This window comes from Stegodyphus dumicola, chromosome 11 (assembly GCF_044657685.1).
Source record: "Stegodyphus dumicola isolate Sdum_Otavi_A_Nest chromosome 11, ASM4465768v1".
NCBI classification, from domain to species: domain Eukaryota; kingdom Metazoa; phylum Arthropoda; class Arachnida; order Araneae; family Eresidae; genus Stegodyphus; species Stegodyphus dumicola.
The window spans coordinates 66,681,386-66,696,743 of record NC_140778.1 but is presented as its reverse complement, the minus strand read 5'-3'; the positions used below and the strand labels follow the sequence as shown (position 1 = coordinate 66,696,743).

The 15,358-nt window shown below is 33.1% G+C and overlaps 2 protein-coding genes across 6 annotated transcripts in view; one reads left to right on the top strand and one right to left on the bottom strand.

Annotated features, from left to right (window-relative positions):
• Positions 1–15,358, bottom strand: part of Actn (alpha actinin) — a 148,730-nt gene that overhangs the window by 72,722 nt on the left and 60,650 nt on the right. The window lies entirely within an intron of this gene.
• Positions 5,071–15,358, top strand: part of LOC118205966 (serine palmitoyltransferase 2-like) — a 149,736-nt gene continuing 139,448 nt past the window's right edge. Inside the window, exon 1 of the mRNA XM_035378248.2 lies at positions 5,071–5,223. Within this exon, the coding sequence (XP_035234139.1) occupies positions 5,149–5,223 (75 nt within the window). The 5' untranslated portion in view covers positions 5,071–5,148. The remainder of the gene's footprint in view (positions 5,224–15,358) is intronic.

Sequence of the window (15,358 nt, the reverse complement as noted above, 5' to 3'; positions counted from 1 at the left end):
CAAAGCATGAAATAGGTAATAAAGCAAATTGGAAATTCAAAATTCGGACTTCCAAGCGTCCATGTTCGATTGGAGAACTACGTTATTCAAAATTTGCTGCCTCTAGGTACCGTTGTTTTTACACAATAAGAGAAACATTCATGCATGTTCTTCATTATTTAGTTTCTTTACATATAACACAAGGCGATACTATTTGGTGGCAACAGTTTGAAAAACGAATTAACGCAGAAAGTGAAACGATACAAAATGCTGTATTGAGAGTAACAAGACCTTTGAGTCTAACGCCCCTTTGAGCTAACAAACATTATTCATGTTATAAATTAGTTTAAAAGTTTACTTTAATATTTATTTAATGTTAGTTTTTTATTTTTATTTTTATTTATGCTGTTTCTAAGCACTGGCCACTACTAAGGCCGGGAAGCGGTGGACTTTTTAATTATGAAAGCATCTAACAGGTGAGTCACGTTGCCTTCTCTGAAGGGACAAACAAAATTACATCTATAACTTCTCTGGGATTCGATCCCGGGCCCTGCATTACGACCGTTAGAGTCACTAACCACTTTCCCAACTTATGACTACTATGTTTTGACTTTAAATGGAATACACCGATGGGCACATTAAAAGGTGCTGGTTACAGTTACAGATATATTTTCTCACCGCATCGCGATCTGAAAGTAACGATGATGCGCTACTGTGCCGACTGACGAAATTTAACTGACGAATTTTCACACTTCTCGAAAACGCCACTTAAGATATAAATTAGAGTTATGTATAGCACTGTTCTAACATGGGCATTTTGATACAAAATTAGACCCTTTTTTTAAATGGCATACCGATTTTTTTCTATTTTCCATTATACGACTCAAATTATGCCCAAATATTAAATTTCGTGAAATTTTGGGAGAAATTCACCAAGAAATTTAAAAATTTATCTCGCCGCACGTTTTTCAGTCTGCGCCGAGAATAATTCACTTTAAAATTTTTAATTTACAGTAACCTATTTTCTTTTCCACTTTTCACTGTGCACGAGCGGAAAAAAAGGTGCATGGTTCATTCTTTCAAATAATTTTTAACAAGGGCCGTAAAGACCACTAGGCGTTATTTTATCGCTTATAACAAATACACCCAATTTGAAAACGCGCGAATATATAAATTCACGTGCATTTTTGAAAATTTTGAATAACAAACTCTAATTTTTTGCAGGTATGCCTAGAAATAAGGGCGATGGTAAAAAATTTGTAGGTCATAATTCACAAATGTTTTCAAAAAACACAAAAATTAATAAAAAAATACAAATTTTAAAAACAAATCAGAAATCGCTGCGAATTTTATTTCAGCTGAACTTAAATTTCGAACTGCGAAAGAAAGAATCAAGTAAGTTTAATAAATAATAATAAAAAAAAAGACATATTAATAAATATATACGAAATTCAGTTAATACATTGAGGAGCTAAAATTTTGAGAGCTAATTTTTCAAAAACTACTCGTGCGATTTTTTACAAAATTTGGCAGTTTGCCAGAATGCGAGCCGTAGAAACAAAATATGGAAAAAAAAAAAAAAAAAAAAAATCGGTATGCCATTTCAACCCATGTTAGAACAATGCTACATATAAATCTAATATATATCCTAAGTCGCGCTTTCGAGACATGAAAAACACAAGTTAAATCCCGTCATTCCACAATACAGGGATATATAGAGCCGTCCCTTTTGTTTGGCAAAGTATCAACAATAGCACTTTAAACCCCTCCCCCCCCGGGTGGCAGTGAAACCCCTCCTTACAGTCTAGGTAATTAATCCTCTCAGTTCTAATCTAAATCTAACTGCACGCTCTTCGCGTCGCATTTCCACATGAATAAGTTCCAACCAGACGCTGCGAGCAGTTCAATGAACATCACACCACGAGCTCGTAATAATTACACTTCGTATCATTTGGATGCCTTCTGTATTCATCCATCTATTATAGTAAACAAGTTCCTTAAATCAGTGGTTTCAGACTGGCGGCCTGCGAATACGTTTAAAAAATATCTGTTATGGACACCACACGGCTTATACACATTATTAGATAAATTATTTCCTCGAATTTCATTTTATATTTGTCATTCAATTAATTTAGTTCAAATTTAGCGGCAAAGCAAATATACATAAAAATTCAATCTTCATGAAAAATGTAAAATACAGAAAAATATAAAACACCAAATACAGTCTAAAAAAAAAAATTTTTTTTTTGTACAATTAAAATTAGTTTCTACGCGAAAATAAGCGATTCGGCCAACGGGCAGGAAGACCAGCTTATCGGTGAACAAAACTGAATGCTACCTTTTGGTCCCAATGGACAAAGAGAAACCTAAAATTTTTAAACAACTAACTCAGTTCACTATTTTACTAAGAATTCAGATATAAACAAATGACGGCCTCGATAGGCCTAGAGCCATTTAAATCTTTTAAATTGTTGATAACTTTAAAACTATTGCATGCAGATTAACTAAAGCCTTAACCGGAATATAAGACATAAAAGCCTTAATCGGAATATAAGACCAATATAATTCAGAAACTTTTAAAGCAAAAAATGCACAATTTACCAATCTACAGAAATACTGAGGTCATCGAACCGGGTAACAAGATGTTTGCAACGAAAACGGGAGGTACACAAACATGATATAGTAGTTCCACATACAAAATTTCAACGTTACTCGTTTTTGAAATTATGCGAGATATATGCATATGTAGGTACGTTCTCTGCGCCAAAAAAAAAAGGGGGTAATTCTCCCGTTCTACAGGGCCGATTGACGAAATTCAACTTGCATTTTTCATATCTCGAAAGCGCGACTTAAGATATATATATATTAGATTTATATATAGCTTTGTTCCAATATAGGTATTTTGACATAAAATCGGGCTTTTTCTGAAATAATATGTAATTTTTTTTCCATGTTTCGATTCTGCGACTTAAATTATGCCTAAACCTTAAAATTCGTAAAATTTACTGCGAAATTTACGGAAAAATTCAAAAATTTATGTTAGCGCATTTTTGTCATTTTGCGCCTAGGATAATTCAGCGTAAAAGCGTCGCTAAAACGGTGGAAAATCTTAGACCTTTCAAATCGCCCCAACAACTACCCTGGTTACGAAAAATTAAGGTAAAATAGCAAAAATAGCGATAACTCACTCAAACATAATCCGTATAAAATTTGAATATGTTGTCAAATACGAGTTGGTGAGTAAAACTGCAATATGCATACTAGTGGCGCTGCAATCGGAACACGTCATCTGCGAAGAGCACAAAATTGCATGTCTGATAGCAAGCCTGCAAATTTCGCTGTGATACTGAGATAAGAAATCTGGGATAGAGAATTCCTAACAATGACTTCCAGGCATCATTTGCTCAAAGAACTGCGGTGGACAGCTGTTGGGGGCCTAAAGGCAGGAAACAACAGGAGTGGCCAAATAGCTAAACGTGAGTCCTTCTGTGGTTCATAGACTTTGGCAACAATTCGTAACCACAGATTCGACATCCAAGAGGTTCAGCCAATCAGGGACGACAGCTACGACTAGCGTCGATATCCAATATTTGTTATGCGCACGAAGCAATAGAACTGCAATCTGACTCAACTCAGATTCTCCCTTGCTGCAGCAACCAAAAGGTTGGTGTCAACGTCAACCGTGCATAGAAGGAGGTCTGTATGACAGGCGACTCGTCATTTCCGTGCCGCTCACTTTACATTCATGTAAAATGTCCACTGGACAGCTGATCAGTAAGGGTTGTTCACTTAGGTTTAGGCTCCAAAGCGATAACAGACGTTATTTGATTTGGAGAGAACCTGTGATCCACTATCATCCACCCAACATCCGTGAACGAGATGTATACGGAGAACGCAGTTTTGAGTTAATATTTCTTTGGGTGAACGCACAGTTCTCCATGTGTTTCCACGCGGAACCGCGAATACTCAGACCTACAGAGATAACATCCTTGATGATTATGTGCGCCCTAATATGGGGAATATATATGATACTTTTCTGGTATTGAACTGCAACGCTAGACCGCACGGGCTCACATCGTGGATGTTCAGCAGCAAACATTTCAGCGCATGGAGTGGCTAGCTCGACCACCAGACTTCAATCCTAAGGAGCATATTTAGGATGCTCTAAGAAGACGTATAAGTAGCTCTCAATCCTCCTTTACAGACCCTTGCCACGCTTTCAACTGCTTTGCCAGAGCAATGGCTGTCACTTCCCGTAGAAATGATAGACCGCATAATTGACAGCCCCACATATTGTTGTATTGCTTCTAGGAAAGATCATATTCCATAATGAAGTTAATTTTCCTATGCCAAACTGACACATCCGATTTGTTCATTTTATACACATGCTAATTTCTATAATACCATAATTGGCTGATAATTTCTTTTCATATTATTTACTTTACTATGCGCTATATACCGTGGGTTATACAGTTTCATTAAAGTCTACATATAACTTTTTGAGCAATTGTCACTTTTGTGATTTTTCCTAAATTAATGATACGATTTTTGATGTTCTCATCGAAACGCCTACATAAGAGGGGGGGGGGGAGCCTGAAACTGCACGATATTTGTCGCGATTTTCAGAAAGCCTGAATTGGGAAAGTTGGAATTTTGATATCATACATTAAGCCAACATAAAATACAAATACAAAACACTCCATCGGAAACTGAAATTTAAAAGCGCTGCTAAAAAACCAGACATGTTTATTGGCTTCTTTCCTTAAGCTGTGCAAATAAATATATGCTCATTCCATGTATTTACACATTTCATAGTCCGTAAGTCGCGTGATGATAATATTCGAATCTACAGTTCTCCAATGCCACAGCAATTACGTCAGGCAAAATGTAGAAATTTCTTTTCTATTCGAAAAGGAAATTAAAAAAAAAAAAAAAAAAAATTCTTTCTTTATAACCCAGGGTGACTCACATACTGCACCATTTCGATATATTGATTAAAAAAAAAAATTCAGAACTCCAAGGAAATCGTCTGATTGATATGTACTTCTAAACACGATAACCAGAGTCTAAAAGTCTCTCATAACAATAACAAGGGGAGCGGTGGGGAATTCAGCGAATGATAGCAAACCGACACAGAATTACGATCTTTTCTCTCTATCGTCTGCAACCATGCGGATGTGCTATGGAACAGGTGGCTGCAGCGGTAACACCAACGGTAAAGTGACACTGCCCCTGAGAATTCAGGTAAGCCAATTGCCATTATTGAAAAACTAATTCATGTTCGAAATCTTTTGATGAAGAAACAAGTCTTAATTATACGCTTTTATTTGCATTCGCGGTGTTTTATACTATGAACAAAATTTTCTCATCGATTTTTAATCGACTTCTATTTCTATAAGCTATCGAACTTGTATATAAACTGTTGATCAATGACAGTACAATTCGTCAAATTTCTTCTTTTTTTTTTTTTCCCAAAATTCGATTATGATTTTTTTATTTGATGCTTAATCGATTCTCCACACGTATCTTCGTTTAACGAATAAACTAAACATATTAGAATTTTACCGTTTGCACCACTGAATGAATACAGCGGGAAAAATAATCTTTTCAATATAACTCGTATGAAACTTGCAACTTACTTTTTGAAAATCTTTCATTTTCTACTCTGATGTTTATGATTTTAAAATTCTAACATCTAAAAATATATCGGACATAAAGTTTTGACAGTTTCACAGGTTATAAAACAAACTTTTCGCCCTCTTTTAAAACATGAACGATTACGATTCTTAGGGGCGTTAGCCCAGAAGAGCTATTAATTTCATTTTGGCATTTTTTGCACTCAAAACTTTAAATTTCCGTTTCACTTTTCAAATCGTTGCCACCAAATATTATCGTCCTGAGTTATATTTAAAGAAGTTAAATAATGAAGAATCTGCATGAATGTATGTTTCTCGCACTGTGATAAAACACAACGGTACCTAGTGCCATCCAATTCTGAATAATACAATTCTCCACTGAATATGGGCATATGGAATCTTTTGAATTTGTTTTATTATGGATTTCATATTTTGTAACATTTTAACGAATTTCCGATTATCAAACTCAACGATTTCAAAGTGAGCAATGGCAACACTGTAGCGAAAAAAGGGGAAAAAAAAAACATTTTTATGTTCAGCGCGTGAAAGTCTGTATCGGATATTCTAGAGATATGCTTTTTAAAAATTATTTTGCGATATTGCTGTTGAATTGAATTTAAGAACATGATATGTAATAAATAAAGGTAATACACAAAACGTTAAAAAAAAAACGCCTTTGGGCGTAATGTAAAATCTGAAAGCTTTCAGATTACTTTTAAAGAAAAGTGTTGCAATCGTGTTTCTCGCGACAACATTGCTCTTGAGTTTGCCATCTTGGCGCATTTAATGCCGATAATTTTTTTTTAAATTGATAGCGTGTAAATAAGACTAAAAAACAAAAATAAAATACAATTAAAAAAGTTTTTATAATATCCTTATATTTAAAATAAATATAATTAAGGGAAGGTAGAAAAATATCACATACTTTAATGGGAATAATAGATTCAGTAATTCTATTTTAGAATTCATCTACAATTTTATATCAGGAATAATAAAAAGGGTGTGGCGCCTACGATAAATTAAAAAAGATAATGGCTTACATATCTGACAAGGTAATTTAATTAACAGATCTCGTTTAGGCGCCCCACGCCTGTAATATATATATATATTATATAAAATTGTATATAAAACTGTAGACATAAAATTGTAGATAAATTGTATAAATAGAATTACTGGATCTATTATTCCCACATTAAACAATGTGATAAATTAGTTTTGTCCTTTTCATGCATTTATTATCAAATCCATTTTAAATAAAAGCTTTCTGTATAAAATTCTTTTGTTAATATTATTGCATTTTTATTTTTTAATGCTTGTATTTCACGCATTTTGGTTTTGCAGAGTGTGTGATTCTTGTGCATGAAAAATCTTAAGCATGAAATATTTACCCATAAACCATAACGAATAATGAACAAAAAAATGAACATTCTGTATACCTACCTTACTTCCTGCAAATATCAGCAAAGAGAACATTTTTAAGTTAAGGGGTTAAATTAAATAGTTTTCCGTATATTAAAAGCTGAGGATACTATTTGGCTTTAGAAAGATTTTTCATGCCAGATTTTATTCTATTTTTCGTTTTCTATATCATACCGCATTATTTTGCTTTAATAACATTTATTTTATTTACAACTTTTGAAAACTTTGCCACTTAATTTTCTAAAGCATTTTTAGCCCAAAATACGCGTTAGCCCTGAAAGGGTTTTAGTCTCGCAACGGCATTTGTGTCGAATCCCTAATATCGTTGTACCATTTTTTTTTTTTTTTTTTCCCCTCAAATTGTTACCACCAAATACTATCAGGCTGTATTACACTTAAAGAAATTAATTAATGAAGAATCTGCATAATGTATGCTTGTTTCCTAGAGTATGCATGTGAAAAAAAAGGGTTCCTAGAGGCATTCAATTTTGAATAATGTAGTCCTCCACCCGAATATAGGCACCTAGAAGCCCGAATTCTGAATTTGTTTTATTATCTATTTCATATTAAAGTGCAACGAAATTTTGATTAAAAAACTGAACGAATTAAGAGCCAGCAGTGGCAACACTGTACGGAACAAAATATTTTTATCTTCAGCTCGCGAGATTGCCCATCGGAAATTCTAAACACATGCTGTTTTTAAAAATTTTTAGCCCAAATACTCTCCAAGTGTGTACGTGAGTGTAAATGAAAAATCGCCCCTCTAGGCTAATATAAAATCTGAAAGTTTTCAGATTTTATTTTTATTAATGTTCTCTTTAACACCCCCACCCACGCTCAATTTTTTTTAATAACTGCTGCGGGCACTATTTTTTTTTAAACTTTATATATTGTTTCAATATGGCGGATTATTGTTTTATTTACAAGTTTTATTATTTCTTTACCACTCTTTATTAATTTCTAATGGGTTAATCAAGCTTTTTTAGCCCAAAGAGCAAATTTTCCCAGAAGGGCTATTAATTTCGTTTTGGCATTTTGCGCTGGTTCACTATACACGGCGTTTCACTTTTCAAATTGTTGTCCCGAATAATATTTACAGAAATTAAATAATGAAGAATCTGCATGACTGTATGTATATTTCTCGCACTGTGAAAAAACAACGGTACCTAGAGACATCGAATTTTGAATAACGTAGTCCTCCACTTGAATATGGGCATCTTGTAGCCCAAATCTGGAATTTGTTTCATTAGCTATTTCATATTTTGTTAACTTTAACGAATTTTGTTTAACAAACTCAACGACTTCAAAGCCAGCAATGGCAACACCGTGCGGAGGGGAAAATAAATAAATAAAATTTTTAAAAAATTATCTCCGATGCGCGAGACTGTGTATCAGAAATTCTAAATATATGCTCATTTTAAAATTATTTTGTGATATTGCTGTTGAACTGAATTTTATAGTTTGAGTACGTAGAACATGATATTTAATAAATAAAGGTAAAACACAAAACGTAAAAAAAAAAAAAAAAAAAAAAAACACGCCCCTTCGGGCGTAATATAAAATCTGAAAGCTTTCAGATTGTTTTCATTTTTGATAATGTCATTTCCCCCTTCTTGATACCAGACAGGAAGAGAATTAAACTCTCAATTTCCTCTCATTTTCTAGCCACCCTTTCTTAATTCTGCTCTAATACAGCAGTTTGGTTTAAAAAAAAAAAAAAAAAAAAAAAAAAAAAATATGTCTTCTTTCCACTTTTAATTCCTTATTTTGTTCTCAGTCCGTTTTTACTTTGTTTTAAACCTACTCGACTACTCAGTCATTTATCTTCTTAGAACTTTTTTCCTCTTATCCTTTTATCATCGAGTATGCAACCTGTAATCGTAAATTGATATGGCTTTGTTTCCACAGCTTACTGCTACATTTTCAGCTCCCCCCTTAACTTTCATTTATCCCAGAAATTCATTTTTTTATTTTTATTTTAGTAATTGTATTGTTCTTAAATAGTACAGATATGTTTTGTCTTATTGTTTCATGTTCTCTTTGTTTTTCAAGGATATCTCCCTTTCCACTTTCAAAAATTCCATCGATGTTTTAATTTTCCTTTCTTCTCCATCGAATTTTCTCTTCCATGCTCATTTCTTTAATCTTTTAATACTACATCGTTTATTTACAATTTTATAAGATTAATACCGAACTTATAAATTAATCCCTTTTAATTTTTCAAGTTGAAAAATGCCAATAAAAATCCTAAAAGAAACGCAATTATAAGCCGAAAGGACGTTAGCTCAGAAGGGCTATTAATTTCGTTTTGGCATTTCGCGTTGAAAACTTTAAATGTCGATTCACTTTTCAAACTGTTGCCACGAAATATTACAGCTCTGTATTATATTTAAAGAAATTAAATAATTAAGAATCTGCAGAAACATATATATTTTTCTAGCATTGTGATAAAACAACAGTATCTAGAGCCATCAAAATTTGCATAACATAACCCTACTGCGAATATGGGCATCTGATGGCCCAAATTTGAAATTTGGAATTTGTTTTATTATTGATTTCATATCTTGTAAAACTTAACGAATTTTTGATTAACAAACTCAACAATTTAAAAGCGAGCACCGGCAGCACTCTACGGGGAAAAAAAAACCTTTTTATCTCCAGCGCGAGGAAATTCTCGCGCGAGAAAAATGTATCGGAAATTCTAAAGAATTCTAAACTCATTTTAAAATTATTTTGTGATATTGCTGCTGAACTGAATTTCTTGATTTAGGTGCGAAGAACATGATATTTAATAAACAAAGATAACCCACAAAACGGTAAAAAACGCTCCTTTGGGCGTAATGTAAAATTTAGAAGCTTTCAGATTTTTTTTTTTATGAAAATAATTTATTTTTTATATGAATTCCTTCGTCTCTCAGATTTTAATTTAGAGAAGAAGGAATTTTAATTTAGAGAAGAAGGAATAATTTTTGTAGAGTTTATTTTAAATTTCTAACAGTTATTTTAATTTGTAAAATGCTTTACTGTTTATTCTCGTTACCGCGTTGCACGTAAATGAGGGAGAAAGAGTATTTAAAGGAAGGGTTTCGCTTTTAAGTAGAACAGCTTGGAAGTCCTTAGCGGCAACGTCTTTGCAGTGAGGCTACGTCGTTGTTTAAAGCTAACACGCGCGCCGTATTGCACGTGTCTACTGATAATTGTTGATTAATTTAATTAAGAGCCAACTACGTTAAATAACTGTGTACAACTTCGGCTCAGTTAGTTTAGCATTAGATTAGTTTCTTATTTTCTTATCCTGAGTTTAAAGCCAAAACGGAGGCTTTCCTGCAAGCCCGAGAAAGGGGCCATCTGTGTTTCTTAGTTTGAGATAATAAAGGACGAGTTTAACCCTTCTCTGGCTTTCCATGTAAACACTTGGACTCAGCGATTAGCGGCTACATACTTCCACAAGGTTTCTACTTAAGCATAAGTAAAGTAGTTAAGAAACATTACAATATCTATAAACATCCTGTTTAGTTAATTACCGGTTATTATACAGGGTGTTCCATAAATATTGGCAGAAACTTTAAGGGCAGGAAAGGCCGTTAAAAACAGTGGCAATTGCATAGCAACCCATAATTGGAATACTGATGTGAAAAGTGGTATCAAAGGTCCAAAAAATGTAGGGATGCAAGACGGAGATTACCAGATGTATTTATTGCTCATAAATATTGCATTAGATGATGCCATTTCTAAATGTTACAAAGATGTTAAAATTTTCCACAATTACACGCAATGCACGCGTTACACCGGAGGACCACGGATTGGCGAACACGCATGGATTTGCTTGATATCTGCAGCACTGCAGACGCTTCCTGGCACTAGATCTATTTCAAACTGAAGAAATATTTCACACACAACAGCTGTAAGTGTTTTCCAATGATAGAAATCCAACATACTCAACCACGGTAGGCGTGGGGCCAGAGAACCGGACCACCATGCCCAACGAATAAACGACGTATTCAAAAACGCCCCCATCATGTTGAAACCACATTTTTTGGCACAGAGTGAAGTACGCATGGTAGTATCTGCCCCCAAAGGATGAGATACTTTGCTGAGGTCACATGAGATGGCAACAGCTAAGGCCCGATTAAGCAGTCGCCGACAAACCAGCTCAAACGTTGTGATCTGCGGCATACAATGACATTTGCGGTCCGGTGTTGTTATGCAGTTAGTCAATGCTTTGTTAGTCTCCTTACCTGTCTTTAAAGTTTGTACCAATATTTATGGGACATCCAGTATATTACTTAACTGGCTAAATTTATCAACTACCCTTCGATTCTTTAATGCTTGCTTAGATTTCAAACACAGATACTCACTATTTCAATCGAAAAATGCCTCCCAGATTTCGTTTCTGTTTCTCGGCAAAAAACAGACTACACAAATTATTTTTCATTTTTATCAAAAAATTAAACCACTACAGTTACTGGAGGATATTGGAAAGTACTCATTTTCGAATATCCTCGTTATTGTTGTTTAAATTAGCACTTAAACGTCTAAATGGATTACAGCACTGTGGAGATATCACGGGGGAAAAGAAAAATGTCTAAATGGATTCGAGCACTGTGGAGATATCACGGGGGGGAAGAAAAAAAAAAAAAAAAAAACCACAATAAAATCTGAAATGTTTCAGATTTTAAATTACGTCCAAAGGGGCGTTTTTTAACATTTTGTGTGTTACCTTTCTTTATTAAATATCATGTTCCTCGCACTTAAACCATAAGATCCAGTGCAACAGCAATATCGCAAAATAGTTTTAAAACGAGCATATCTTTAGAATTTCCGATACAGAGACTCACGCGCTGGAGATAAAAATGTTTTGAAATCCTTGAGTTTGTTAATCAAAAATTCGTCAAAGTTTTAAAAAATAGGAAATCGATCATAAAACAAATTTCAAATTTCAAATTTGGTCTTCCACATGCTCATATTCGTTGGAGGATTACGTTATTCAAAATTCGATGACTCTATGTACCGTTACTTTATGACAATGTGAGAAATATACATACATTTACGCAGATTTTCATTATTTAATTTCTTCAAATATAATGTAGGACTCTAACATTTTATGGCAACAGTTTGAAAAGTGAACCGACATTTATCCGTCCGACGCAAAATGCCAAAACGAAACTAATAGTCCTTCGGGATTCAAATCCCTTTGGACTAAAAAAGGTCGTCTAAATGGATTCGAGCACTGTGGAGATATCACATAAAACAAATCAGCTAAATGGATTCGAGCACTGTGGAGATATCACGAAAAAAAAAATCGTCTAAATGGATTCGAGCACAGTGGAGATATCACGGAAAACAAATCAGCTAAATGGATTCTAGCACTGTGGGGATATCACGGAAGAAAAAAAAAAAAAAAAAGTCTCAATGGATTCGAGCACTGTGGAGATATCAGAGGGAAAAAAATCGTCTAAATGGATTCGAGAGCGCTCAGAATGGATATTTTTTCGTTGAAGTACGATACCCAAAATTTTTCTCGATTACAATACGATACTGTACAAGGAAGTAAAAATAAATATTAAGTGGAGCGGTTTATTCAACATCTATTTCGAATTCTCTAGAAAAAGCTGCTGGACTACTAAAACAGCAAAAATTTGCTGTTTTGCATTTCATTAATTTGCAAGAATGTAAATTTCGTATCATAGCAGCTACGCCGATAGAACCCTACGTTCTGATATTTGCTTTATTTAAATTATGCTTGGATATCTATGAGAATAATAGATGTCCTAACAAGTCAAAGATGTGCTCTAGACCCTTCTAATCACCTAAGCAAATACGATGAGTAACACGGATATGCGTAAGATTGCTTAACACAAAAGCTAGATAATGACACACAGAGAAAACAGATACCGTCACGCGACTAAAACCACATGCTTTAGAACGCTTGTCAACTTCAAGGTCAAATCATTGTTGCTAATAGAATTAAAACTATATAGTCTTCCAGTAAGTGTCTCGAATATTAAGTATCTTGTTTTGCACATTCAAACCTAGCAAGGGAAGATGATACACTAGTTATAACATACAAAATTCTATTTAAAGATTTAATCAAAATAAATCTTAGAATTTGTAGATAGAATGTTTTGCACATTCACAGTTAGCAAAGGAAGATGATAAACTAGTCATGGCACACAAAATTCCATTTAAGATTTAATCAAAATAATCACTTTGAATTCCTACACAGAATGTTTTGCACATTTAAAGTTAGCAAAGGAAGATACTAAACTAGTTATGACGTAAAATATTCTATCTAGGATTTAATCAAAATATTCACTTAGAATTCGTAGACAGAATGTTTTACACACTTAACGTTAGCAAAGGAAGATGCGAAACTAGTTATGATAAAAAATTCCATTTAAGATTTAATCAAAATAATAACTTAGAATTCGTAGACAATGTTTTGCACATTCAAAACTAGAAAACGAAGATGTTAAACTAGTTATGGTAACAAAAAATTGTACTTAAGATTTAATCAAAATAATCACTTAGAAATCGTAGATAGAATAGATAAACAGAACAGAATTCGTTAAGTATATACCATCAGTATTAATTTACAAAATGGTTTATAATATCCACAGGCTCAAATTTATTTTCGGACACTTGTGCATTTCAGTTTTATTCGCAAATATCAGTTACTAAGTGTCAGCAAAATGATTTTCTTTTCCTTTCACATATACTACTGATCATTTAAACATATAATACATACCATCTCTCTTAAAGCTATTTTTACAATTGAGAAAGCAAAATTTTCACAGAAATTGCATGATAGAATGAAATTTCGTTTTTCATATATTATCCGAATAATATCAATGTAAAATCTGACTGTTTTATCACAGTTTATTCCACAGTGCAGAAAAAGTTCGATTGATATGAATCTGATTACAAACATAATTGTAAAGATAATTTAAATCATTTAGATAGTTCCAGTTACACATATTATTATTAAAAAAAATCTGATGCGGACACCACGACTTCCTTGTACGGCGTATTAAATTATACACATTTTTTGCTGCACTTCATTTAATTTTATTTCCTCGAATTTCATTACAGCTATATTTCTCACTCAATCATTAAATCCAGTTCTCATCACTACGCGGAAGGGAAAAAAAAAAAAAAAAAAACCTCAGAACACATTCATTAAAAACTGTAAAATATAAAATACAGATAAACCTAAAATACCACATACAGTTAAAAACAATAAAAAAAAAAATTTACACTTAAAATTAGTTTCTACGCGAAAAACAAGTAATTCGGTAGACGGAAAGTAACATAAAATTTTCGATGCACAAAACTGAAAATTAACTTTTGGTCCCACAGGGCAAAAAGACATTGAAATTGGGGCATCCAATGGCTTAAGACATTATTCAACTAAGAGTTTCAACTGTTAACAAATGGCAGCCTCCTTAAGCTTAGGGACACATAAACTTTCAAACTGTTGATAATTACATAACTTTTGCAGACAGATGAACTAAAGGGCATGGAAACCTTAACCGGAATATAAGAACAACATAATTCAATGACTTTTAAAGCAAAGACTGCATAACTTATCAGCATATAAGAATAAAACAACTGAGCTTATGGAGCGAGCCAGTTGACAGTCGTTTGTTTAATTTGTTCAATAATTTTATTGCCTTTTTGAGAAAATTTGCTCCAAACATTACATTCTTACTTTGACAGGATTATAATTGAAAAAGGTTTGTTCACATACTTCATCTAATAAAGGCAGCCCTTGTTTTAGCTTTTTTTAAATTATTATTATTATTATTATTATTATTATTATTATTTAGTGATTGTTTCATATTTAGCTTTTCTCGGCCTTGTTGATGATAATAAAATTTCTGTAATTTTTAGGATTTATTTCTTTTTACATTAATGTAAATTATGTAAAATAAGAGGACGAAGACTTGTCGGGAAAAGAAATAAATTTGATGAGACCTTTTAATTCGATGCAGTATGTAAAGAAAAAGGGATTTTTCAACGGTTTAAAGTTTCAGTGAGTTCATTTGAACAAAATATGTGTATCGTCATTAGTTAATCAACTTGGTTTAAGGCCTTCAAAACACTTTTCCCTGCACAAGTTCTGTTTGAAGCATTAAACAGAAGATTAACAATATATTTATCTTTTTACTGTTTTGGTTTGATACGTACTCTTTCCCAATTTTTTCTACTTGAAATGAAATTTTGTTTTAATTATGGTATTTTTCTCTAATTTGAATTTCACTCATTTAACTTGTTTCACGTAGATAATACGTTAACCTTCAAATATTTAAGTGGCATTTTCT